The 25,840-nt window shown below is 52.1% G+C and overlaps 3 protein-coding genes across 5 annotated transcripts; all 3 read right to left on the bottom strand.

The window, feature by feature from the left end:
• Positions 1 to 242: 242 nt before the first annotated feature.
• R3HCC1 (R3H domain and coiled-coil containing 1) lies at positions 243 to 7,808 on the bottom strand. The gene is made up of 8 exons (XM_062617002.1): positions 7,753 to 7,808; positions 7,259 to 7,381; positions 6,294 to 6,431; positions 4,647 to 5,844; positions 4,264 to 4,436; positions 3,259 to 3,329; positions 2,341 to 2,436; positions 243 to 459 (listed from the first exon to the last, which is right to left on the bottom strand). The coding sequence occupies exons 1-8, from the start codon at positions 7,791 to 7,793 to the stop codon at positions 311 to 313; spliced, it is 1,989 nt and encodes a 662-aa protein (XP_062472986.1). The 5' UTR covers positions 7,794 to 7,808; the 3' UTR covers positions 243 to 310.
• Positions 7,809 to 9,037: 1,229 nt separating this feature from the next.
• On the bottom strand, positions 9,038 to 14,104 carry LOC134162776 (D(1) dopamine receptor-like). 2 transcript variants are annotated; one of them, XM_062617004.1, is made up of 2 exons: positions 10,387 to 14,104; positions 9,038 to 9,770 (listed from the first exon to the last, which is right to left on the bottom strand). In XM_062617004.1, the coding sequence occupies exon 1, from the start codon at positions 13,736 to 13,738 to the stop codon at positions 12,395 to 12,397; it is 1,344 nt and encodes a 447-aa protein (XP_062472988.1). In that variant the 5' UTR covers positions 13,739 to 14,104; the 3' UTR covers positions 9,038 to 9,770; positions 10,387 to 12,394. The 2 variants fall into 2 exon arrangements, with proteins under 2 accessions (XP_062472988.1, XP_062472989.1); XM_062617005.1 differs by having other exon boundaries at positions 9,038 to 9,319.
• A 2,418-nt stretch (positions 14,105 to 16,522) lies between these two features.
• CHMP7 (charged multivesicular body protein 7) lies at positions 16,523 to 25,250 on the bottom strand. Of its 2 annotated transcripts, none has more exons than XM_062616999.1 (10): positions 24,856 to 25,250; positions 23,744 to 23,918; positions 22,110 to 22,295; positions 21,298 to 21,431; positions 20,858 to 20,906; positions 20,433 to 20,552; positions 20,036 to 20,134; positions 19,365 to 19,425; positions 18,776 to 18,940; positions 16,523 to 18,217 (listed from the first exon to the last, which is right to left on the bottom strand). In XM_062616999.1, exons 1-10 carry the CDS (start codon positions 25,143 to 25,145, stop codon positions 18,153 to 18,155), a joined length of 1,344 nt encoding a protein of 447 aa, XP_062472983.1. In that variant the 5' UTR covers positions 25,146 to 25,250; the 3' UTR covers positions 16,523 to 18,152. The 2 variants fall into 2 exon arrangements, with proteins under 2 accessions (XP_062472983.1, XP_062472984.1); XM_062617000.1 differs by having other exon boundaries at positions 18,776 to 18,937; positions 24,856 to 25,249.
• Between the last annotated feature and the right edge of the window lie 590 nt (positions 25,251 to 25,840).

Here is a 25,840-nt window from a genome sequence, read left to right as displayed (position 1 = left end):
ATGGCTGCTTTTTAAACACAGAGCAGGCTTTACTGTAAGCAGACTCCCTTTCTGCAAGTGCCCCAGTGTTAACAATCCTTTGAATCAGAGTCCAGCAGCATGCTCTCCATAACAAAGAGCTAACAGAACCCTCACAGGGTTTGGCTTCAAGTGCAAGATCTCATTAATAGTAAACCTTTCCCCTTCCCAGCTTCAGAAACGACGGTGCTAGTCCAGAAGAGAACACCCCCATGGCAACTCACTGTTCTGCATGCAGTTTAATATCACAGCCATGCTCGTCTATACAGCTTTTTGTTTTAGCTGAGATGGTTTATTCCTCCTGGTCCAAGCTCTCTGGCAGGAGCACGTCGGTGCCTGAGCCCTCCTGCTGCTTGTGCTTCAGGCCCAAGGCACGGGTCACGAGCCGCTTGGCCACTGCTGTGTCCGTCTGGGGTCTCTCTTTTGCCAAGTGAAGGAGTTCTAGGTACAAATGGGTGAGAAACCATCAGGTTAGTGCTCGTTCAGGAAGTTAGTGCTTGTTCAGGAGCAGGCTGGTGGCTAACCCAGGGCCCGGCAGACAGAAGGACTGATGTCCATTTCCTTTGCTCCATTATACATTTAGCCCAGGAGCACGAGCAATCATTCTATGCATAGCCAGTAAATTTCCTTTTAGCAAATCCCCCTCCTGCTTTATACTCAAAGATTTTCCAATGGCAGTTCAAAAGCTGCGTGGCTCTAATTAAGCTCAAGCTCTTCGGCAGTGGGAGAGAGAATCATTCCCCATTAGCTTTCAGGAACAGCTTCCTGGCCACCTTCAGCGTCTCTGCTAACAAAATGAAGCTACACAGTCCAACCAAATAGCACCAAGTTTCTCCACACTTGGGGATGTTTGAGCTCAATTTAGACCAAGCAAACCAGCAGAAAGCAAGGGAAGAAAAAATCTGCATTTCTTAAAGACTACGTGGCTACAGCAGATGCTTTGGGAAAGCCCTTTGGCCACTAACTTCCAGTTTCTGGCACACGCCTTGCTTGCTCCAGTCTCACAAGAAATGAATACACCAAACCTTTGCCAAGGGCGCAGCGGGTTGGATTTGGTGATTTCCTACTCATTTACCAGCAACTGGGTGCAAATCTATTATCCAGTCAGGAATGAGGCTTGGCTTGGCTTTCTCAATAAAAGCAACAGGGGCAACTCAAAGCTTGGGAAATAAACCTGCCACTCTTTCTTGACAGGAACAAAGGAAAACACTAAAAGATAAGAGACACTGTCAGCTAAAGAGCCAAATCTGTGTTTGGAAAATAACTGCTATTGAAATTGAATACAAGAGTTTATAGATGATGTTCCCCAGCAGTTTATAACCCGATTCAGAAGTGCTCCAGCACTGAGAATCAGGAAGCAGGAGTGAAAAGAGATGCTGGGGAGTGTGTAAACCCAAATCGCATCCTTTGATGTGCCACTGAAATCTAGCAGTCTTTAAAACTCAGGAATTTCCAACTGTGACAGTGTCCCTTGAACCCATTCATACAAACTTGTTTAACTGCAGTGTACTGGAGAAGTAACAGCATCATTGTACCTTCAGCAAAGTCTCTGCTGCTACCAGGTTCATGGCATTTCTTTACTGTGGCAAGTATAACTGATTACAATATGATTTTAAAAGGCAATAAAAGAAATAAACCAATGTTAATGGCTAAGCTTAACAGTTCTTTTACCTTCACCTGATACCAAATAAAATGACACCAACCACAAAAGGGCACTGTTATTGCTTCGGTCTTCCTGTGCTCACAGCTACAGCTCCACCTCCCTGCTGCACACAACCCTTCACTTCAAGCTTCCCATAAGAGAAGCAAGTAACACAAGAAAAACTAAGCCTGAGTTCTAGCAGCCCACTGAGCTGATGAGAGAACAAAAAGCAACAGGATTTGGTGCATTTTGCTTCAGTCCTTGTGCAGCAGGAAAAGAAAAGGGACTGAAAACACACCCATACATAATAGCTGTAGTTCTGCTTCCTGTAAGCAGAATATAATGTCATCTCACACTGCCAATTCATTCTTGTCATCACATCCACCCTTGCTGCTGCACATGGGCACAACCAGCATTGCTGAGGTAGGAAGTTTTACCAGGAATAGGATACAAGTTGGCTGCAAACACTGTTAAAAATATAAATTCACCCTCAGGCTTCTACTGAAGACTCCACACAACAGCCCCATGTCCTGCAGTGCCAATGAGGCTCTAAAACACCAACTAACCCCAAGAAATATAGCTCCTTAATATATATTTCCCCGTTTAACATGTCATGGTGACCACTCAGGATGTAAAAGGCTGGTAAACCAAGGATACTAATAATTAAAAGACTGACTTACTTGGTCGCTGAAGGGCCTTGATTTTGGACTGCTTCGTGGCATGGATCAATGGTCGGATCTTTAAAGCAGGATAACGTCGCCCCAGGGCTTGAGATGCTGCAAAGAACAAAGTGTTGAAATCAGCAGACTGTACATGGTAAAAATCAGTACGTGGTATAATAGTGAGTAATTTGAGCTCCAGCAGCTGCTGTGTTATCTCAAGCCTTGTGCTAAAAGAGCTAAGCTCATTCTAGTCACCTCAGGCTTATAGGAACACAGGCAGAATCCCATGAAAATACAGACATGTTTTAAAAGACAACTCTGACATTATTAGACTAAATAAGAAGGAAGTTACAAGGAAGTTTTTCCCTGGATGAGCTTTAAGGTCACTTCCAACACAAACCACTCTGTGATTCTAAATCCCAAGGAAAGAGCATAAGCTTTGGGCCTGCTGGATGCAAACATCTCTTGGGATGGCTCAGAGCTGAGCTTGGCTGTTTGTCCCAAGAAGGCAGGTTTGGCAGGAAGCTTGGTGGCTGCCCTGCGTGCCACCATGCTCAGGAGGTCCCCAGGAGGTCACTGTACCCCAGGCAGGACTTTCTGCCTAGTTAAAGGAGGAATAAACCTGCAGGAGCAATGCAGATTCATTACTAGGAACACAGCACAAGTCACTCCGTATGCAAGAGCTGCCCATCCAAACCAGTTACAAACCTGCTGCTCTGGCAGAGCAGCATTTCCACACCCACCACAGAATTCCAGCTTCTCCAGCTGGAAAAGCCGTTCAAGTTGGAAGCGTGCGGGAAGAACAACACGATGAACCACGACTGCCCTTGGCAACCCAAGTGCAGGACTCGACAGAGGTCAGTGCAGGGGCACTGTGCATGAGCAGAGACCTCAGCAGCTCCACAGGGCCCTTGAACATGAACCAAGTCACTCTACCTGTGGAGAGGCTGGAGAAGATGCCCAGGGCGTGTGTATCATCAACCCATTGGATTTTGAACCCGCTCTCGCTGAAATGAAGAGACAATGGAATGATATTGGTTAATAAGAGAGAAAAAAACAGTCCCCACACACTAAAACCCATCAACCACCTTGAGCTATCACAAGGACTGAAGTGTTTTCACGCAGGTAGATGGTGCTTTTCAAAGCATTACACCTATTTGACAAAGGGAAAGAGAAGGAAAGGAGCAGAACATCAGATGTGCCCCTTTCAAGGCCACAACATGCAATTACCCCCTCAGCTGCCCCCAGGAGCTCTCCTTTTCCCTCAGCCCAAAGCAGTCTCCATTGCAGGCATTGCTCCATCCCAGCAAATGGAAATAGCACATGAAGGGAAATACACAGAGGAGCTTATTTAAAACGTAAATCATGGCTGTTAAGGGATCTGCAGAGGGAAGAGTTCCCATCTGATCCACCAGGGATAGCAAGAAAGGAGGAGGATGGTGGTGGGAGGAAGACACCCTCCTGCAGACACCAAACCAGTTCAGAGCTAGACCTTTATCACTAACCAGGGCTGAACTTCACTCTGCTCCTGATGCAGCATCACTCCCTCAGGCACAAGGCTCTGCTCCCTGGATTTACATACTAAATCTGATCTCCAGCAGCAGAATCGAGCCCTTTTACTTACATAAGCCTTTGCAAGCATGTAATTTCATTGTAATTTCATCCAGGCACCCAAGTGCAGGAACCAAGACGCTCCTAGAAAGCACCTGAAGCCTCACTGACGCCTGCAGGAGTAACATCTGCACACAGCTAGCCATGAGAGCCCTGAAGAACCAGCTATGGTTTAAACCAGGCAGGAAATGTCCTTTAAGGCGCAGAATGAGCCTGACACAAGGGCACGAAGGTGAAACTAAGGTTCCAGCTCCATCAGGCTGTCTCATTCCAGCGTGAAGGCTGCTCCCTCCATGCCCCTGCTGTGCTCAGGCTCTCAGAGATACTCACTGGAAGTCAGAGAACATTTCCACCAGGTCCTCTGTCTTCAGTGATGGGGAGAAGTCATAGATTTCAGTCACATGGCCAAAATCCCCCTCGCTGACCTGGGCATCCCTGTAGCTGGAGCAGTCTAAGCTGATCTTCTCGATGCTTACGCTCTTCACAGTTAAATAACCCACAATCTGAGGGGATTAAAGAAGAAAACCATTAAAAAGATGAGGTTTCACCACAAAGACCAACCCACCAGGTTCCACCTCGGTCCCTGCAAACCACTTCTGTGGCTCCTGCCACCAGGTTCAGCCCCAGCGCAGGGACTATTCCCATGCCCTTAGGGCCCAGCCTCAGCCACATCCTTTCCCCACAGTCGCTCCCCAGGGGTTGCAGAACACTACCTCTGCCAAGAGCTCTGTGGTACAGTCGTCCTCGAGGCTGCTCCTCCTGGGTACGGCCACATTCTCCTCTCTGTCACCTGCAGGCAAGTGCAGCTCATGCCACAGAGCATCGGCCAAGCACGAACCCTCCTTGTCCTCCCCGTCCACCACGGACTCCTTCCCACTGCAGTTCTGAACCGGAGCATCTGTCCCATGCTCAGTCTGGTCCTCAGGAGATGATGGCTCAGCACCACACATGGGCTCAGCTGCAGGGAGAGGCTCATCTGGGGCTTCTGTGGGGTTCTGGCAATGGGTCTGCTCCACCTGGGCAACGCTGGGGCACTCATCTTGGCTTTCCAGGTTGGAGGAACTCTTCCCTCCCTCCACGGTGCCAGCGTTCAAGTCCTTGCCCTGTTCTTCAGGCAGTGACGTGATTCTGCTGCTCTCCAGGCCCTTGGCAGTGGTGCGGCTCTCATCCTGGTTTTCCAGCACCAGTGACCCTGCACTTGACTCTGCTTCAGCTGGGTCTGCACTGCAGCCACTGGCTGTAAGGGAGGAGGTTTTGGCACGCTCCGATACACCGGCATTCCGGCTGCTTTGGTCTTCAGCTTGCACCTGGCACAGGATTTTGGTGCCTTCTGGTGTAACACTGTTATCACAGCTCAGATCTTGCTCTTCTGCTTCAGCGGGGGGTTTACTGTGTACAGAAGAAAGGGAATCTGAACAGTCTTTATCCTGACCTTCCTGCCCACGGAAATCCTTGTTGCTCTGTAACAACGGGACATCCCTACGACACGGGGGACGTTCAGCATTACTATCTCCTGGAACGCACCCTTCACCAGGCTCCTCCTGCTCACCAAAGGCCAAGGAGACATCACCTGAGCTTCCTTCAGGCCTGCCCAGCTCCTCCTGGGCACTCTCTTTAGGGCAGGTCTCTTCCTCCTGTTCCACATCCCTGCCAGCAGCCTCCGGGTTCTCCTGCTCGCCCCATTCCTCCCTCTTGCGCATCGCCTTGGGCACGTAGAGGGCTTTATCCGGCTTCCTCCTGGGCGGCCTCCTGATCCTGCCCGAGCCCACAGAGGCTCGAGGGCTGTCCCCATGCACGTCCCCAGGGTGCCGCAGCCGCCCCCCTCGGCTCCCCCGGCCCCACGGCTGTGGAGCCCGGGCTGGTCTCAGGGGGTTGGTGCTGGGTTTTTGGTCGCTGGTTTCGGTGGGCAGCCTGGGAACAAGGGAACAGCAAGAGGTGAGCAGAGGAACCCAAGTAATGCGGTGTGTGTAAAAGAGAGGAGGGAAAGCATCACGTCCATGGCAAGACGGCAGATAGGGAAAAAGAATCACTGAATCAGCTGGGGTGGAAAAGACTTTCAAGATCACCCAGTCCAGCACTGCCAAGGCCACCACTAACCCACGGCACTAAGATAGTTGCAGAAAACAACAAGGTCTCCCCTGAGCCTTATCTTCTCCAGACTAAACCTGCCCAGGTCCCTCAGCCACTCCTTATCACACTTGTGCTATTCTTGTGCAGAAGAGCCTCTGCTTCCTCAATGACTGGAAGATGCCATCAGACACCTCCTCTTTGAAGAGGGGCATCACACACACACTTTGTGCTTGTAATCTTAAACAAACCCCATGACCATGGAAAGAGATGCACTGAGAGAGCTACTGCACCTTACAGCTGCGTGGCAGATCACCGTCCTCCTCCTCCAGCCTTCTCCCACTGAAAAGCTGCTCAACAGATCCATGCTGTCCACGGTCCGATGGATCAGGTACCTGAGGCGGCTGGACAGGGGAGGGAACAGCAGCACACTGAAAGGAGAGAGGGCATCAGCAACTTGTAGGAAGGCAAAGGACAGGCACACAGCAAGGATTTATCAATCCCTCTTCCCAGGTCATTCCCAGAGTAGGGCTTAAATCCAAGCCCAAAAGCCAAGCAGGACATTCTGATATAAAAGAGCCCAAACCCCCTCTTCATCCCAGGTGTCTACATGAGCTTGCTTTTGATGCAGCAGTGGGAGCACCCTGCCTTTGCCTGGGGATCCCAGTGCTGCCTGTGTCCGTGCTGGGAATGGTGGGAGATCACCAGCACAAGCTCCTGGTCCCATTCCACCCAGTCTGAGTGCGCTCCAGAAACCATCAACTACAAACATGACTGAAAGAATACAGAACCCATTTGATTCCACTGCATTTAGTCACGTTCTTACAACTTCAGTTCCATTCCTCAGCATTCCACAATGGGTGCCCCATCCCTGGCAGTGCTCAAGGCCAGGTTGGACTCAGGGGCTTGGAGCAACCTGCTCTAGTGGAAAGTGTCCCTGCCTATGGCAGGGGGCTGATGCTGCTTTAAGGTGTATAATGAATGGTGTATAATGGTGTAAAATGTGCCCTTAATGGGGAAGGGCACAGGGCACAGCTCCCTGGTGACCCTTGGCCTGCAGGGATGCTCCGAGCCAGTCTGGACCCTGCAGATGGGCTCCAAACCCCACAGGCAGAGAACCGGTGTAAAAAGAGACAAGAGCCCCCATGTGCTGCTGTGTGTGCGGTGCCGTGTGCGCAGCGCCCTGCGTGCAGTGCCCAGCGCCACCACCCAGAGGTGCAGGACAGGGTCACCGCTGCGCTCACAGCCCAGCACCCACCTGTGGAGCTGCCCCTGCAGCACGAAGCGCTCCAGCTCCTCCGTGATCCTGCCCACGAACTCATCCTCGTTGGGCGAGAGGAAAACCCCATCCATGCAGCGCAGCGCCAGCGTGGCGGCGGGTCTGGGGGGGGGGACACGCATGGAGGCACCCACAGCAGCACCCAGGGGTGCCCCGCACCCTGCGGGCCTCCCCTGCAGCCGCACGCATTGACCCTGGTGCAGCCCTGACCCGAACCAGGGCACCCTGCACCTCTCGCCACCCCGCGCCCCTTCCCCACGCACCCCAGCACACCCCTGCTCCCTGCGCACCCCGCTCCGCTCCCCGGACACCCCCGGGCACCCCCTCAGCCGCTCGGTTCCCCGTTACCCCCCTCCCCCCCCCCCACCGCTGCTTCCCCCCACCTCCCCCCTCTTTCCTCACCCCCTCTCCCAGCCCCCCATTGCCCCCCCATTGCCCCCCCATTTCCCGGCCCCCCCCTCCCCACCGCTCACCGCCAGGCCCGGTCCCAACGGCAGCTCCCGGCGCTGCGCATGCGCCAGGCCCGGCCTCGCCCCCTGGCAGACCCCGCCCCTCCGCGGGCTGCGGGCACGGGGGGGTCCTGCAAACGATGAACGCCCCGAAACCACCCTAAAACACCCCAAAATACCCACAAACCACCCTAAAACACCCCAAAATACCCACAAACCACCCTAAAACACCCCAAAATACTCACAAACCACCCTGAAACACCCCAAAATACCCACAAACCACCCTAAAACACCCCAAAATACTCACAAACCACCCTAAAACACCCCAAAATACTCACAAACCACCCTAAAACACCCCAAAATACCCACAAACCACCCTAAAACACCCCAAAATACCCACAAACCACCCTAAAACACCCACAAACCACCCTAAAACACCCCAAAATACCCACAAACCACCCTAAAACACCCCAAAATACCCACAAACCACCCTGAAACACCCCCAAAATACCCACAAACCACCCTAAAACACCCCAAAATACCCACAAACCACCCTAAAACACCCCAAAATACCCACAAACCACCCTAAAACACCCCCAAAATACTCACAAACCACCCTAAAACACCCCAAAATACCCACAAACCACCCTAAAACACCCCAAAATACCCACAAACCACCCTAAAATACGCCAAAATACTCACAAACCACCCTAAAACACCCCAAAATACCCACAAACCACCCTAAAACACCCCAAAATACCCACAAACCACCCTAAAACACCCCCAAAATACCCACAAACCACCCTAAAACACCCAAAAATACCCACAAACCACCCTAAAACACTCCCAAAATACCCACAAACCACCCTAAAACACCCCCAAAATACCCACAAACCACCCTAAAACACTCCCAAAATACCCACAAACCACCCTAAAACCCCCAAACCCACCCAAACCACCCCAAGTCTCTGCCTTCACCCCAAATCAAACCCCAACCTTCACCACTCGCCCCATTCCCGGCAGTGAGCCCATGGAGTGCCGCCAACAGGGTGCTTCAGCCATCGCCCCAGGAGGAATCCCTGGATCATCAGGTCCAGCCATGCCCCAGCACTACAACCCACGGCACCCAGCACCACATCCACACAGCTCAAACACCTCCATGGGTGGTGGTTCCATCACTGGGCAGCCTTTTCCAATGCCTGAGCACCCTCTGGGGCAGGAATTGTTCCTCAGCTCCATCTAAACCTGCTCTGGTGCAGCTTGAGGCCGTTTCCCTTGTCCCATCCCTTGGGAGCAGGACCCAGCCCCTCCTGGCTCCATCCTCCTGTCAGGCAGTTGTAGGCAGCCATCAGGTCCCCCCTGAGCCTTCTCTTCTCCATCTGAACCCCCAGGTCCCTCAGCCCTTCCCCATCACACTTTTGCTCCAGGCCCTGCACCACCTCCATTGCCTTCTCTGGGCAATACTCACCTTTTCCCTCATCACAAAGGTTCTTCCAGCCAAAATTCCCACTTTCGAGCCATTTCCTCTCCTTTCTTGGCCACACGGCAGCACAAAGCACAAAATGAATCCAAATGATGCCAAGAGCTGGAGCTTTTGGGGGGATAAACAGCACTTTGGGCTTGTTCCAGGTGAAGCCAATGAGCCTCACAGGTGCTCAGCGTTTCTAAGTGTAGTTTCACCTTAACGAGTCAATGCACAGGTCCTGGGGGCACCACTGCCCCAGGTGACAGCTGCTGCAAGAGGAAAGGTCCCCAGAAGTTCAATCATGGGACAGAACAGAGACAAGGGCAGCATCACCTTGACCAGCTGCCTTCCCTGGGTGTCGTTGAGCACTCACAGCCTCCTCCTCAGCAGGGTTAATCCCTCCTGCCTCTTCCCCATCAGCAGGATGATGGCTGGGAATTACCATATAGATTGGGAAAGGCAGGGCTGTGATTTTAGAAGAGCTTCTGCCAGGCTCCTCCAGGCATCTGGAGACCCTCATCCAGGCTTGACCCCTGCGCCTGGAGCTCCTTCCTCCAAGGCCAGCCCTGGCCTCTGCCTGATGAGAAGAGCAGTTGATTCCAATTTGGAAGCAAAATGAGGCAAGGCAGCAGCCTACAGCAGCCACCTCCCATTCCCCCCTCCCCATACACACTATTTCCCCCTTTCTCCACTAAACCCATTCCTCCCAAACCTGAAGAATCACTTCACAGACAACAGCCATCCCCTGCCCCACACTTCCCACCAGGATACACTGGAGAGCGGCTTTGGACAAGGGCCTGCAGGGACAGGCCAAGGGGAATGGCTTTAACCTGCCAGAGGGGAGACTGAGATGAGCTCTTAGGCAGAAGCTCTTCCCTGTGAGGGTGCTGAGGCGCTGGCACAGGGTGCCCAGAGAAGCTGTGGCTGCCCCATCCCTGGCAGTGTTCAAGGCCAGGTTGGACACAGGGGCTTGGAGCAAGCTGCTCCAGTGGAAGGGGTCCCTGCCCATAGCAGAACTGGATGAGCTTTAAGGTCCCTTCCAGCCCAAACCAGTCTGAGATTCCATGGACTGCTCAGCACTGATGGCTCTGCTCACCCTGCCAAAAGCCACCCCTCTTCACACCCTGCCTGCTGGGTGCTGCCCTCCCTTCACCCATGACAAAACCAGAGCTCCAGAAAGCGAACTGCCTTACCTGGGCTTACAGGGCAGGAGCAGAGCTGCACCCACATGCACAGGTCCTGACTCAGTCCTGGCTCCAGGAGCAGCCACAGGTAGGAATACTGGCAGGGATGGAGCAGTACTGTATGGCTTTAGGATGGGAGGAGGATGCTTCCTGGTGGAATTGCAGGGGAGGACAGTGCAGGAAACCCACAGCAGGAACTGAAGAAACCCATTCTGAAGCCAAGTAAACAAGGGGTATTTTTGCCAAAGCAAGCCACAGTTGCACCAGTTTGGAGCTGTTGTCCCATTTCCCAACCTGACCATAGGAATGTCTGTGCTGGGCAGAGACCTGGTCCACAAGCTGGAAGTTAATAACTGGACAGAAAAGAAGGATCACATCACCCTCTCCTTTGCCTTTTGCAGGTTCAACCCTGCAACCCATCACAGGTAACAGTGATACACTGAGCTTTACTCCAGTCCCTACAAACAGGCATGGATAAAGATCCAGAACTTCGCCACCAGATGAGTATCAGCAAACACCAAACCCAGGGCAACCAGGACACTGGGAAAAGCTGCATCTTCAGTCTGACCCCCTCTATGCACCAAGCCAGGAGCCCTGTAGTAAAGCCCAAACACAGCACACGTGCTACAACACCCTGCCTTTATTGAGGGACATGGATGTACTGCAGGAACATACAACTGGAATTGCATTGGATCTCCCAGGACCATGCCAGACAATCGTCCCCTCCTCGAGCTCCTTCCCTGAGCTGGGATTTACCACACTCCCAGAGCTTGCCTTGGTTCTGACAGCCAGCCACCCCTGCAGCATGGGGAGATGGTTGTACACGGAGTTCAGTCCTCCTGGTGCTTCCCTAGTGAGATCCAAGCATTGACCTTGGAGACACAGCGAGCTCTGCGCCCCTCCCACCCTGATTGTGCTGCAGCTTGACTATAACTGGGCTCCAGTTAATAATTACCCTCACTCTGTAATTACCCCTTGCTGATTTCTTTGTTAACATTTGCAGGGAGAGGCCTTTCTGCTGTGCAGGGAGCTAAAGATGTCTCGGCTTCAAGACAACCCAGCCGTGCCACTTGCTGCTGCGGTGTTTCACCAGGCATGGAGCAAAACCCCTCTCTCAAGTCAAGCAGCCTGCAGGGAGATGCTGGGGGCTGCTCACTTGCTACTTCACCCCCCGGCTAAGCGGACACAAGCTCCCAACCTACAGGAGAGGCTCATTAAAGAGTACAGGTGAGCACAGAGTGCTGCTTAAGAAGCTATTCTTACTACTGAAATGGGCCAGCAAGGGAGGCAATGGGAAAGGATCTGTAATGAAATGGGGGAGGAAGGGAATTGGAGGGAGTACAAAGAGAAAAGGGAAAGAAACAGTCCAGGAAAAGGACCCGACTGATGAGGGCACAGAAACCAAACCAGCAATGTTCTTGCTTTAACATCTCATTTTCCCCTCTACCCTCAGAGTCTCAAGGGCTCAGACACTCTCATCCCCAAAACAAAAAGTCCAACATCCTGGGGCTAAATCCCAGTTTATGTTCATGCACCCCTCAGCTGTGCATGTCCCAGCTTAGAGAGGCTGGCTCCTCCTCCAGGGGCCAGTGTAGACCTTTACACACCCAGTCCTTCCCTGCAAACACACTCAGGACAAGCTGCTACCAAGCACAGCCTCAGGGCTCCAGGAGAAGTGGCTGCATTCCAGTCCAGACCTGCAGGATGATTCACCTGAGCAAGAGACACAGTCAGAGGTGAGCCCAAGAGCATTATCCCAGCAAAGCCATCACCTCCTTCCTGCAAAGCCCACCACAAACCCGGGTTTCCCTCACTAGAGGCTGGTTTGCAGCACTGTTCCAGCAGTCATCACCACATGAGCAGCTGCCTTTGGCCTGTGCCCGTTGAGCAGCCAGGGCTCCTGCCCAGAGTGCAATACCCACATTATCCACAAAGTCCTCAGGAAACAGGCAAGTGCAACAGTCCCCGATTCCATCTCTCCTCGAGACCATCCCACCACCCTTTTCCCAGCCCTGTCTCAATTGAACACATTGCTGGTGGTAATCTTCTCCAGCGAGACAGCCACTTCACACTCCATGTGCATCACTGCAGGGCTGGTGGTGGGAGAAGGCTCAGAGGCCTGAGAATCCTTGCCAAAGGCCATCTCCTTGTTCTCCATGTGCAGAGCAACGTGGGGGAGAAGCTGGTGGTAGCTGAGGGTCACCACTTCCTTCTGGTACGTGGTGTCGTGGTGGTAGGAGACCAGCTCATTGCTGAAGTTCACCGTCTCCACCGCGTTGCTGGGGCAAAGGCAGCCACAGCCCAAGAGGGTTGCAAAAGCTCTCCTGAAGTCTGCGTTGAAGGTGTAGATGATAGGATTGAGGGAAGAGTTGGCCCACCCAAACCAGACAAAGATGTTGAAGACGGTCTCGCTGACACAAGGCAGCTCTCCGGGCTCATGCAGGTCAGGATCACAGAAGGGCACCATGCAGTTGAGCACGAAGAAGGGCAGCCAGCAGAAGACAAAGACGCCCATGATGATGGAGAGGGTTTTGAGGACCTTGGTCTCCTTCTTGAAGGAGTTCTTCAGGGAAGACTCGTGAGGGCAGTCGCTGCTGTGGCAGCTCTGGGCATGCTCCACCGCCCTCTCCAGGGAGGAGAGGCTGCGGATCTGCCGCCGGGCGATGCGGAAGATGCGGGTGTACGTCACCAGCATGACGGCAACGGGGATGTAGAAGCTGACGAGAGAAGACGAGATGGCGTAAGTCCTGTTGAGGCTGAAATCGCAGTTCTCCTCCTCCCCGGTGATGTTAAAACCCGGCTCCTGTTGCGTAAGGAGCTCCTGATCCTTGTGCCACTTCAGCTGCACAGGGATGAAAGAGATCAAGAGGGAGAGCAGCCAAGCGAGCGCGACCATGGTGAAAGCCACGCGCTGCGTCATCCTCCTCTCATAGCGGAAGGGGTTGGAAACGGCCCAGTACCGGTCCACGCTGATGATGCACAAGTTGAGGATCGAGGCTGTGGAGCACATGATGTCAAAAGCCACCCAAACATCACAGAAAGCCCCAAAAGGCCAGAAGCCCACCACCTCGGTGGCAGCCTTCCAGGGCATCACCAGGACAGCCACAAAGAGGTCAGACACCGCCAAGGAGATGATGAAGATACTGGTGACCTTAGAGCGCAAGTGTCTGAACTTGACCACAGCCACACACACCAGGGCATTGCCCAGGAGCGTGGAGAGGATGAGAAGGGACAGCAAGGTAGCTGCCACCACACGGAAGGACAACTTGGAGCTGCTTTCCTCCACCCAGCTCTTCCTCCTGCCGGTGCCATTGATCACATCCTGCCCACCTCCTTCTGTGGAGGAGTAAAATCCATCCATGGGTTCCCCTTCGTTTCAAGTCCCTTGAGAAGTTCCACAGCTGTTCAAGTCCCCATCAGCACCCAAACCCCCTTTTCACTGCTCAGAAGCAGCACCAGCAATCCTCCCAGCTCTCACAGCACCAGAAATGCCTGCAGCTCTCACCACTTTCCACGTCTGCTGCTGACAGCAATTTTCCCCTCTTTGCCACCCCACTTTGCTTTCCTCGCAGCTCACAGAGGGCTGGCACTCACCTCCTGCATTGCATCAAGCCTTCCTCCCTCTTCTCCCTCAGCAGCTCCTCATCCACTGTTGATGTGGTGCCTGCTACAGCATCCCAGTCAATCTCTTCCACGCTGGGACTTGCTGCCAGACGCAAGAGGGAATCAGAGCGCTCTGCTCTTGCACAGCCTCTGCGCAGAGATCAGGCTGCTCTGCTCTCTGCTCATCCCGCTGTGCCTCTGGATTTCACACCAGGTCCATCCTCTGCGAGCCAAGACGATGGCAGTGGGAGGCTGCAGCTGACAGGGGAAGTTGCTCGGGAATTAGGCGATAGGATTGAAGGGGTAAAATAACAAACATTCAAGTGGGATTTGAGGCTCTTCAAGGCAAATCAGCAGGAAATTCAGTGTGCTTGAGCTCTCAGTAAGAGACACCTAAATTCACCGAGTCACAGCTCACATGTATGACCCTACATCAGTTGGTCCCCCTGTCCCAAGCCTCCTGGCTGCAAAGGGGCTCCTTTGATTGAGAAATGTCAGCAAAGTCTTCCAGGAAAGAAGTTTCCACCAGAGCTGGCTCTGCTCAATGGGGACCTGCCTTTGGGAAATGCCTTGCTGGAAAACTAGCCAAGATGGGAAAGAGCAGCAGCAGCTTTCCAAATCAAACTGAAGGCACAAGCAGGCAGCAGAGCGTGAGTTCACACCACGCTGGAGCGCATCGTGATGACCCCTGCCTGTTCCAACAGCTCTTCTGAAGCAAGCAGCAGCCAAGCTCCACAGAGGCAGCTCAGCTGCACTGAGATTTAATCACCCTGACCTTGCACCCCAGGCTTTGCACAAGCCCACAGTGAGCAGGAGCTGCCCAAGAGCAATTATTCCCTTGAACACACAGCACCAAGCAGCTTATCCCCAAAGCAAACAGCACGCTCGCTTTGTGGCAGGTCACCGGAGCTCGGTGCCAGCGTGCCACAGCAGTGACTTCGAAGGCTTTGTTTCATTAAGCCTCATTAGTTCCGTCGTCTGCAGCCTTCTCCTGCCAAGTGCCTATGCCGGCAGGAGCAGCTAGATGGCACCAGCCACCGGCTCACGGCTCAGAACCCTCACTTGGGTCTTTGTGTCAGGCCAGCTCCCATCCTTCTGTAATCCTTACCAGAGTTACATCAGAAGAGGGCTCTCTCACTGCCCAGAGCAGTGCACTGTCCTCTGCACCTCAAACGGCATTTTCCCACATATTCCCTATATTAGGAACAAAGATTTTCCAGATCTAAGTTGCAGGACACAAAGAGGACGTCTTCATTGCTCAAGAGAGCAGCAATGGTAGGTAATCTGTCCTATGGCATTGAGCCATGGCAGAGGCTTGGAGTGGGAGCTCATGGCACACAAGGTGCACATGCTAAGCCAGGAGGCGTTCCAGGAAATCATTCCTGGAGATACAAGGAGCTTTCTTCCTCCTTAGGGGCTTAGAAACACCTCAGAGAGGCTCTCGCCCTCGCGCACAACTCACGCTGAAGCAGGCATTGGAAGCTGCGTTGGCAGGAGCAAGCAGATGGGAAGGGACCCAACCCGTTACCCAGTTTCTGGGCATCTCGGAACACACCTAATGAAGACAGGACCCATCAACTCTGCTGTCAGAGGCAGCCAAAACGCAGCTCCTCAACCAGACCCCAGGCATTTCCTGCTGTTCCCAGGTTAACTCCTCCCGCCGGCTGGCTGTGATCTCTACTGAGAGCACTGTTTGCTGCCTTCTATCACTAAACTGTTGCTCCGTTTCCCCACATAAGCAGCTGCTATTTTTGCTGAGACTCAGTTAAGTCCTATTTTAACCAGCACTCAAATAGGAGAAGATTCCAGTGTGGTGACAATTCAGCTCTAGGTTTTCATTTTTCATTTCCTCACCCAGCGAGAAGCTGCCCTCGATTTCCCTTCCCTGCTGGCGCACCAAAATATCCTTCCCATTCTCCATTCAGCCATCTTGATTACATTCCCCACTTTGCATCAAAGGGAGAAAATTGCCAGCCACTTCATCTAAAGCAGCAGCTGCTTGGGTTTAACTCTTCAAAGCCTCTTCCAGAAGGGCTGCCTCAGCCAGATGCAGCACAGAATGACAGAGAGCATTTGTTCCTACAGGAATCACTTGGAGCTTCCCTTCCAGGGAAGGTACAGGTGATAGCAGGAAAGAAATGAGGGGCAGGCAGATCTGTGGGCTCCCTGCAGCCATGTGAGCCTTGAAGCTGCACCTGTTAGCTGCACAATGGCAGAACAAGATGAGCTGAAGCAAATAAAAGAAAGTGAGCCTTTCCAAATGATACTCAACATTAAGGCTGTACAACCCCAAACCCAGCACAGGCTACTTGTAAAAACAGACTTCTTCCACATAGGAACTGCTGGGCCTTTTTAAAGGCAGAGAAAAGACTGGAGGCAAAGTGCACTACAGCAGTTAGACAGCTTGGGTTGTGACAAAGCAGCCCAAGAACCTGCTCGTTTCCTGTCAGCACAAGTTTTATCCATGCGGCAGCACAGCTGGAACAGCACTAACACACAGTGACCTGTGGCACAGGGAAAGAAAAGGAGGCACCACAAGGGATTCCGTTTCCTCCCTTCCCTTTTATTACACATAGGCAGAAAACACAGTGGTTTTTCTCCCATTTACTTACAAAGCTTCAAGTCATTTCACACAATTCCATGTGCAGCCCGGGTGAACTGCTTCAGCACACCTCCTGTGGCAGGAGTCCACTCTCCAACAAAGCAACAACGAAGGCAGAGAGAACACAGTACCATAGTGACACCTGGAATTGCTTCCCTTGCCCTCTGGGACTAAAGCTGGGTCACCAGTAATGCCCAGGGCATGGGAACTCCAGCCCTCCTTTACTGTTCACCCAACCTGCCATCCACATGGCTCCAGCAACAGAGCTTGGTGCAGGAAGCAGCAGAGAAATGGTGATGGGAATATGGGAATACATTCCGAGTCAGGGAGAGGGGCAGGGAGGACTGGTTACACACCAACACGGAGCTGGTCCCTCCCCTGCCACACACAGGCTCTGTGAACAGAAAGCCCAGTTTCTAGCACGTTCCTCTCTAAAAGAATTCACTTCTCCGTGTTCAGGATCCGGCTTTCTGCTCTCCCCTGTGCATACATGTAATAAAAAAGTGACCTGCAAAAGATGAGGATTTCACTTCTGATGGGTAAAGAAAGCCTCTAAAAACATCTTCAGTTGCTGTGCTCAGGTGGGTTTGCATTAGAAACACTGCCAGAGTTTTGGTTTGGGGCTTTCTGGTCATCTATAATCTTGTGGAATTGCAACATCAAGACTAAAGGCAAAGACAAGGCTGTTGTAGGAAACTGGCCTCAGGGAAAGGGAAAATGATGCATCCCTTCTCCTCCCATCCCAACTCACTCAATATGAGAGCTCAAAGATCACCCTGCAACTCCCAGCAAGTTTTGCAAGCAGGGAAGATACAAAAATAGCTCAGGTTTCAAGTAAGAGTGAGCAGCAAGTTGTAGTGCAGCACCCACGAGCCTGTGTCCCAACCGGCAGCGTCAGGACCGCCTTCAGCTCAAGATCTTTTGCAGGTCTCCCTTTTAAGGCCTTAATGTCATTACAGAAAGAGGAATTCTTTTTGTCTTGTGCTTGCAATTGCTGCCCTCTAGAGCAGCAACAAAATCTCCTACAATTGAACACTTACAGTGTCTAGTTGCCCACGACCGTGCAAAATACAGACAGGGAGGGATAGAACTACCAACGGGTGTGTAAGCTTGTTGCAGGTAACTTATGGCAAGGACAGTACTTAGGTGCCAAGTGTTTTAAACAACCACACAAACAGCCAAATGTTGAGCAACTGCAATACTGCTGCAACTCAGGTTCTCAACATCAGCCACAGCGAAGGGAAAATGAAAAACGAGCACTGTTATGGACACAGAAGAGTATCTTCGCCGGGTGGAATAGTGAAGGGCATTCCCAGAGGGAAGACTGGATGTTGCAGTGACTTGGGATCACAAGTCAAATTGAGACCAGCGGAGATGTTGGCACAGAGATGACAAACACCAGCTGGGGCCAGTTCCAGAGTGGATTGTCATGGCAGGAGATCCTGTTGCTGAGCAAAGTGATATCCATGAAGAATGGGGGGGTGTTACCCCTCTCCCCAGAAGTTCTAGTCATTAGTTAAGGAACCTTAAGAAACTTCTCACACTGCAGCAACAGGATGCTGTTGGGTCTTTAGAGATTCAGTCCCAGAGCTGTTTTGGGTTCAGAGGAAGTAGAGGGAGTCTTTTGTGCCAAATCTATAAAGACAATCACAACAGAAAGAGAGCAGTTTTCATCAGTAAGATGAACTACATCAACCGCCTCTATAACTAATACAATCTCAGTCTCAGTGCTTCAGTATTCAATTACTGTTCTCTTGGAAACCCAAGCTTTATGTTTGATATGGGATGCTGAGCATTCTTCTGCTCTGAAACTTGAGAATATCATGTGCCCAAATAGGAAGAAGACTATATGGACAGTCTGTGCAACTGTTCATTAACTGATTCCTGAAAGGAAAAGTAAAACCTATTTACCCCTGTCCAAGACAGGTCTATGGAAAACTCATTGTGCAACCCTTAAGCTCTGGTCACTCACTGTTCCTAAATAAAGACTAGGTTAGTAATGGTTCTAGCAGACATCATACCTATAACATAGGACATAAGTACTGTGAGACACAAAAGATGCCGTGTGCTTGGCCAGGCAAAACTCCTAGCAAAGAGAAGCGGGAACGATTCTAGCTCAGACTTCAGTTCTGGACCCCTTTGGTTTTGCAAGGCTGACAGCAGTTAGCTAACACAACTTACAGACATCCATACCTCCATCAGACTCAGAGAGCTTCTCCAGTTCAGCTTCCAGCTCAGCATCAGAAATGGGTGGATTCAGCACCTTCTCGGGAACAGGAGGCAGATCCACAGGCTCCTTAGTTGAGTCCTGCAGGAGACTGTCCAGCTCCTTCTCAAGCTCCTCAGTGTCCGTCTCTGCTGATTAAAGGAAACATTCAGTTCCAAGAAGAATTAAGCAGCATCTTCACAGCAGACTGTGTTTCAGCAGAGCCAAACAAGCTGCAGCATCACACAGGAAGAGATTCTCTCTTATAAAACAAAGCAGTAGCCACTCTAAAAATAGATCTAAATCAACACGACACAACTCTGAACTGAAAGCCACCAGCACTTGAGACTACAAGGATCTGGAGATGCACAAATACCCACTGTCAGAGGAGACAATTCACTGTCAGTTCTCATCCCCTCTGAAGGGATCAGTAGCAACAGCTTTGGTATTTCAGTGAGCAATTATCCTTCCAGGAAGGAAGACTGGTATGTGGGGAGGGAGCAGGGAAAGGATGCAGCACAGAGGGCCAGCAGTGGCAAGAGAAGATGAGCAAAGGATAAAAAGCCCAGCACATACCTAGGCCATTGATCCCCACTCCAGCCAGAGTCTGGGCTACTTCATCTTGAGTATCACAAAGCTGAGGAAAAACAGTGTTTGATATTGAATAAACCCTCATGTCTTACTGCAGCCACTTATGTCAGAAGTAGGTAACAAAACAAAGTCCCAAAGTTGACTTAGAGGCAGAGTCACTCCAAGTACATGGAGCTGAAGTTGCTCAAGAAGTAATCCTTTCCTGCTTTTTACACCAGCTTATGCAGACAGACTGCTCTCTTCATTTCAACTCCTAACAATCCCATCTGCTTTCCCATCTTGAACTGCAGATTATGGATTGGGCAGTTTTAAGACCCTCTTTTCAAGCACAGCTGCATTCCAGTTTGTGTTTCATTTTAATACATCCTGCTGAACGTTTTCAAGGAAAGCTGGGTGCTTGTGCAATGCTCTATCCAAAAGAACACACAAAATGCACAAATTTCAGGGAAGCTGTGACTACTAGCTAGCAATAAATGCAAATATATAAAGCCAGTTATCTGAAGACCTCTGCTTGCTGATCTAAAAAGATCAGGAGCAAGTTTGCTCTGGTGACACGTGGGATAGAAACCGAACAGCCTCAGCATTAGTGGCTGGGCAAGCCTGCTGTGTACATCTACACACCACTTATTTATCTAGACAAGCTCTCATGTCAGTACCTCTTGTATCTGATCCACCAGGTTCTCTGCCCTCTCCACAGTAACATCCTTCATTGACAGTTTCAGAGCTCCCACACCAGCCTGATAGGCATTAAATACCTTCAAAAATACATAAAAAAGGAGAAAGATGCACAACGCTAAGAACAAACACCACCTTCTCTCAAAACCTGGTATCCAAGCAGGACCCCTAGAGAAGCATTAGCATTCAAGCAGAAAATGAAGCCATTTAGAGCAATACCCCAACAGCAGATCTGCCACTTCCCAGAGCAGAGAATCAAGTCCCACCAGCCAGCCTGCACCCACCCCTCAGACATGAGCTCTGACAAGCAGGTAAAGCAGCACACAATGGGAAGAGCAGGGCTAGAGCGAGAAGCACAAGACAATATGAACACGTTACCATCTGGTCAGTCTGGGAGGCGTAAATCCTGTCCAAGATCCCCTGCACTGCATCCAGCTTGGAGTGAAGCTCTTCAATGCGCCTCTCTGTCCTTCGTTTGGACTTCAAGCATCTCAGTGCCTGGGGACGTGAGAGACACAGCCTGGGATCACCAACCAGGCAGCAGCCAAAGAAAGTGTGAAGGAATCAAAACCAGGAAGCTCACTGCAGCAAGGCACACACACACCAGCTGGCTTTAAGAGTTCGATGCTTTCATTTCGCTTCACCACCTCACTCTGGACAAAAACATCCTTATCTTCACCTTAAGGAGACCTTTAGCCCCACCAACCTCACTTCAACACAACTAAGATCAAGCACCCTGGCCATTATCTGCAGCTATGGACCAGCTCCAAAGCACTCGTAGTTCCAAGTAGAATGGGACTTACCAATTGTTTCTTCCCAGCTCTACAAGCACTCCGGGCATCCTCTTTACACCTGCACAGATGCACAAAGGAAAAGCTCAGTCCTTTGCAAGCAGTAGTTATTTTACAAATCAGCAACCAGCCTCACTGCTTTACTCTAACCCAAAGAGCAACAATGCATTTCAGACACAACCACCCTTAACCCATTGTTGCTCCTCAGCAGTTGTCCTTGAATTCATTCCAAACCTTTGCAAAAGCTTTAGGCATCCATTCACTGCATGTTGTTTTTATGGGGATAAGGAACAAAGAGTGGAAAACCTGCCCATTCACATGACTGTGACTACTGTGTTTACAGAACAGGAAGAAGCCTGCACCTTCAGAAACAGCTTCGTTCTAACTAGGTCACCGGAATTCAAAGTTCCACATCACACAGAAGTTCTTCCCACCACCCTTCCCCAAATTACTTCTCTGCTTCCTGGGAAAGGGACTCCACCTTCTGTGACAGCAGCTGTTCACTCTGCATCAACTGATAAACTCCAATGTCCACATCATTCATCGGGGAGACTTTGGCATGAAGCCCTCGGGCAAACTTCACTATCTAAAGGGAGAAAACCACACACTCGAGTCACTTGTCTCCACAATCTGTGCCTGCACTAGAAATACTCCAACTCTGATGAAAGAGAAGATGTTTTTACCCTGTTTAAGCCTTGTAACAGTGATGAAGACGTATCAGTCACCATATAATCAAATATTAAACTAGCCAGGATCAAGTAACATCAGTGTGAAAACAGAAAGCTTGACTGGAACACCCTAAAGCTGCCTTGCTGCACTGACCAGCGTATGGCAGTGTCACACTTCCAAGCACTTCAGTACTGAACTGCACAGTGCAGCACCACGGGGAAAAGTGCCATCTTAGAACAAGACTCTTATCTCTGCAGTTCCTGACAGACAGGAAACCCTTCTCACAGAAAGCAGAACAGTGATTCTAGTGGCGTGGAATGACTTGAATTTGGGTAGCTAGGGACAGTCAACCTGCAGGCAGACAGCTACAGTACCTGCCCATTTTCTAGCTAGTAACATCATAAATGTTTAAGAACCTGTCATGCAAGACTGAGGATTTAGTCTCATGTATAACCAGGTTACAATGTTGGAGCCCACAGAATTTACTTTCCCAAATGAAGAACACCCACATTGTTCCAATAAGGCATTCTTTCCAGCCAGATGAAATGCAAGACAGGGATTATACCACCCAAAAGCAGTCACCTTTACCCTGTACCTTCTCTCCGTTCTGTTCCAGGATCGTGACCCTCTTTTCCTTTTGCAGCTGGAGAAGCAGCAAGTAGAACGTCCTTTCATCTGGACAAATACTGGCACAGAGGGAACGCAGCTCCGAGAGGGCAACAACAGGGTGAGAAGAGAGTGCAGAGTTCTGATAGAGGCGATAAACTTCCTCTGCCTTCTCCTGGAAGGAAGCAGCAGAGCGGGCTGTGAGCGTACACAGCACTCTGCCTCCTCTCACAACAACTGCAAATCCACACCTGCTTCCTCCTACGCACTGAAGGTGAAAAGCCAGACACATTCTGAGCCAGACAAGACTCACAGAGCGAGTTGTACATCAACATTCAGAAGCAACTGCCATGCTTTCAAATATCACCATTAATGGGATGAAAAAACAGCATGTTTTCGTGAGAATCAGAACTACAGCACTCACTTTCCCCGTGCAAATGCGACTAACACAGGAACCACACAGGCAGCGCCCTGGCTTCCTCAGCACATCTCGAAATCCCACCTCCCACCCCCTGTTTAAAACCAACGGAAGCTTTTCTTTAATCACAGAATCCTGGAATGGTTTGGGTTGGAAGGGACCTTAAAGCTCCTCCCACTCCAACCCCTGCCACGGGCAGGGACACCTTCCACTAGAGGAGGCTGCTCCAAGCCCCTGTGTCCAACCTGGCCTTGAGCACTGCCAGGGATGGGGCAGCCACAGCTCTTCTGGGCACCCTGTGCCAGTGCCTCAGCACCCTCAAAGGGAAGAGCTTTTGCCTAAGAGCTCATCTCCATCTCCCCTGTTTCAGCTTAAAGCCATTAATCCACACTAGAATTGTGCTCATCAAGTCATTTTGCATCATGTGTACATGATCAGAGGAAAAAGTTTTCCCCATTTCAAGTGAGAGTTATGATCCACTTCAGACCATTGAAACGACTCCACATCAAGGCTTGTGGTTTCTAAAACATTTTCCCTCCTCTGCCATGCATATCCCTTCTGAAAGCTGTGGAATACCCACTGCAGAGGGAAGGCACTGTCTGCTATCAGGGTAACTACAAATAAAGGAACCCAGCCAAGGAGATCTCACATTTCTGCTGGTCCCAGTCATTTAAATGCCACTCGCATGCAATAGCAGCAAGTCTTGTGGCTAAGGCAGAGAAACACAAAGAGGGACCCACAGCTCTACCACTTAGTGTGCCAAAGGAAAGGGGCTTTGACAGGATCCAAGGGCTGAAAACTCAGAGGCAAATCGACCTTTAATAACGCTCATGCAAGCTGCACTCGGTGATACATGGCTGTGACAGCAACTGCCCCTGCAATGGGTGGCACTCAACATGCAAGCTCCTCTTGTGTACCACACTTGCCCAGACTCAAACCTGAGCCTCACAGCATGCTCCTTGCTCCCCTCGACAAGCAAGCCTGCTCCTCCTGTTTCCTAGAAGCCAGTGAGCAGCCATTATGTTTCAAGGAACATCTGCAGATATGAACTATTTCTTCGCCCTGAGTTATCCCATCCACCTTTAGCCACCAAATCAGTACAAAGGAAGATCTGTTCCATGTTGATCCTTCCTCCCTAGAGCACAAACCAAGTCACGATGTTTCTGGAGATGCACGACCTCACGCAAGCTCCCAACACCACTCACCTGAAGCAGCTCCACATAAATCAGAACTTCCTCTTCTTCAGGTATCTTACTGTCACCCAGCACACTGGAAAGAGTCCACTTCAGGGGCTTCAAAATGAAGACTCCCACACCCCAGGAGATCCAGCTGCTGTCTACACTGGCCATGAAGTCTGACTCCCTCTGCATCTTGCCACGTCTGGAGGAGAGACACGCATGCAGAACTGAGTACGGTCACTCTCCACCCTTCCACCAGCACAGAGAACCATGGCCTGAAACACTGCTCTGGACTTTGTACATCCACAGGGCTAGTGGCGTTCCCCAACACCAGGTTCTAGCTGAAGCGTGAGGTGTCACCACTGGGTACGAAGGTGCGCAGAGGTCTCTCTGCCTCCCCACTTCCTCTGGCCACAAGGGTCTTTTGTTTACCATTTTCCAGTTTCCCAGGTTTCTGGCTTAAAATTGATGAGGCAAAGAGGGAAACCAATGGGAGGCTCCACTAGACACCTGGGGGTATTTCAGTGGGCATTAAACAGCACACATAGCTTGTCTCATACCCACAGACCGGGGGTTTATGTTACAGTCTCATCTGCATCCTGCTGCTCTTGGACCTTTAAAGGGTACCAGCCCCGGGCTCTCGTTTCACACTGCAGAGCCCTTGGTTACAAACACCATCACTCACCACATCCCCACATGCAGCTGTGTGCATCATATCAACCGCTTTGGGGAACAACCCAGCTGAACACAAAGCAACCCTGCACCTACACCACGGCATTCCCTTGGGATGCCCTGCACTCCCCCTGCACCTCTGCGAACCCCAGGATGAGCTCTAGCTCCCTGTCCATGCTTTTCCTTGCACAGAGCTCCCCAATTCCCTATCACACACACAAAATAACCCCGCATTCCCCTGGAACTCCCTGCGCTCTCCTCCAAGAGCAGCACCAAGCTTTCCCTCATGTCCCCCTGCACCCTCCGTTCACCCTGCACCCCCCAGCGCCCTCCCTGCCATGCACACAGCCAGCATCTTCCTTCCGGCACGCCATGGACCTCTCCTTGCCCGCATCCGTGCCTCAAAGCTCCCTCATGCAACCACCCCCCTCGCAAAGCCCCCTCCGCGGCCTGCCCGCCGCCGGTACCTGAGGAGCTCCCGGAGGACGGTGCCGAGGCCCAGCGGGAGGCTGCCGCGCCGCTCGAAGCCGTGCTGCAGCTCTCGCAGGCAGGTCCGCACCGCTCCCCGGCGGCGGCCGCGGGCCAGCACCAGCCCGACCCAGAAAGCCATCTTACTGTCCCACTCGGTGCTGTTCACCTCGCGGCTCTGCTTAAAGGCCGAGAACAGGAAGGCCATACGCTCGTCGTCCGTCTCCCACTCGGGCGGCAGGTCCCCCGCCGGGGCCGGCCCAGGCGGCTCCCTCCCCGGGCTGCACATCTACGCGAGACCCCGGCTCCGCCGCGGCCTAGCGCCCGGCCGGGACCCGCCTGGCTGCCGGGGAGCCGCGCACCGCGCAGGCGCACTGCTCCCCCCCCCCCCGCCGCCTTTGTGTGGGCCGCGCCGCGCCGCCTTCCCCCCGCCCCGGCCTGCAGTGGTACGGGCCTGCGCGTGCGCATTGCGCGGCGCCTCCGGCCGGTGCGGTCATGGCGGCTCGGGGGAGCGCGGTGAGCGCGGCTGGAGCGGGCCTTGGAGCGCGCAGTGCAGCCGGTGCCACGGGCAGCGCCAACCCACGGCACCCGGCACCACATCCACACTGCGCAGACACCTCCGCGGGCGGCGGTTCCCTGTTCCGGCGCGTGACAGCCGCCGCTGTGCGAAGGCGTTGTTGGAGTCTGCAAGCGAGCCTCCCCTGGTGCAGCTTGAGGCCGGTTCCCCTTGTCCCATCCCTTGGGAGCAGGGCCCAGCCCCTCCTGGCTCCATCCTCCTGTCAGGCAGTTGTAGGCAGCCATCAGGTCCCCCCTGAGCCTTCTCCATCTGAACCCCCAGGTCCCTCAGCCGTTCCCCATCACCCCGTGCCACCCTGCTCCAGCCCCGTTCCCTTCCCAATGTCTCCCTTGTAGTGAGGGACACAGGATTCGAGGTGCGGCCTCACCAGTGCCCAGCACAGGGGCACAATCCCTGCCCTGGCCCCG

The sequence above is a fragment of the Pezoporus occidentalis genome, unplaced genomic scaffold (assembly GCF_034315485.1).
Source record: "Pezoporus occidentalis ecotype Australia unplaced genomic scaffold, CSIRO_AGI_Poc_V1 ctg191, whole genome shotgun sequence".
NCBI lineage: Eukaryota > Metazoa > Chordata > Aves > Psittaciformes > Psittacidae > Pezoporus > Pezoporus occidentalis.
Note: the sequence above shows the minus strand (reverse complement) of the source record. Positions and strands in the feature narration are given on the sequence as shown.

Excerpts from the sequence above, each read along its gene's own strand:
- R3HCC1 (XM_062617002.1), bottom strand. The coding sequence starts at position 7,793 with ATGCGCAGCGCCGGGAGCTGCCGTTGGGACCGGGCCTGGCG. Across the intron at positions 6,432-7,258 it reads CTGCAGGGGCAGCTCCACAG|TGTGCTGCTGTTCCCTCCCC; the intron begins GTGGGTGCTGGG and ends CTCTCCTTTCAG. Across the intron at positions 2,437-3,258 it reads CTTCTCCAGCCTCTCCACAG|CATCTCAAGCCCTGGGGCGA; the intron begins GTAGAGTGACTT and ends TGTTCTTTGCAG.
- LOC134162776 (XM_062617004.1), bottom strand. The coding sequence starts at position 13,738 with ATGGATGGATTTTACTCCTCCACAGAAGGAGGTGGGCAGGATGTGATC.
- CHMP7 (XM_062616999.1), bottom strand. The coding sequence starts at position 25,145 with ATGTGCAGCCCGGGGAGGGAGCCGCCTGGGCCGGCCCCGGCGGGGGAC. Across the intron at positions 21,432-22,109 it reads TGGAACAGAACGGAGAGAAG|ATAGTGAAGTTTGCCCGAGG; the intron begins GTACAGGGTAAA and ends TTCTCCCTTTAG. Across the intron at positions 18,218-18,775 it reads GCTCTCTGAGTCTGATGGAG|ATTTGGCACAAAAGACTCCC; the intron begins GTATGGATGTCT and ends TTGTCTTTATAG.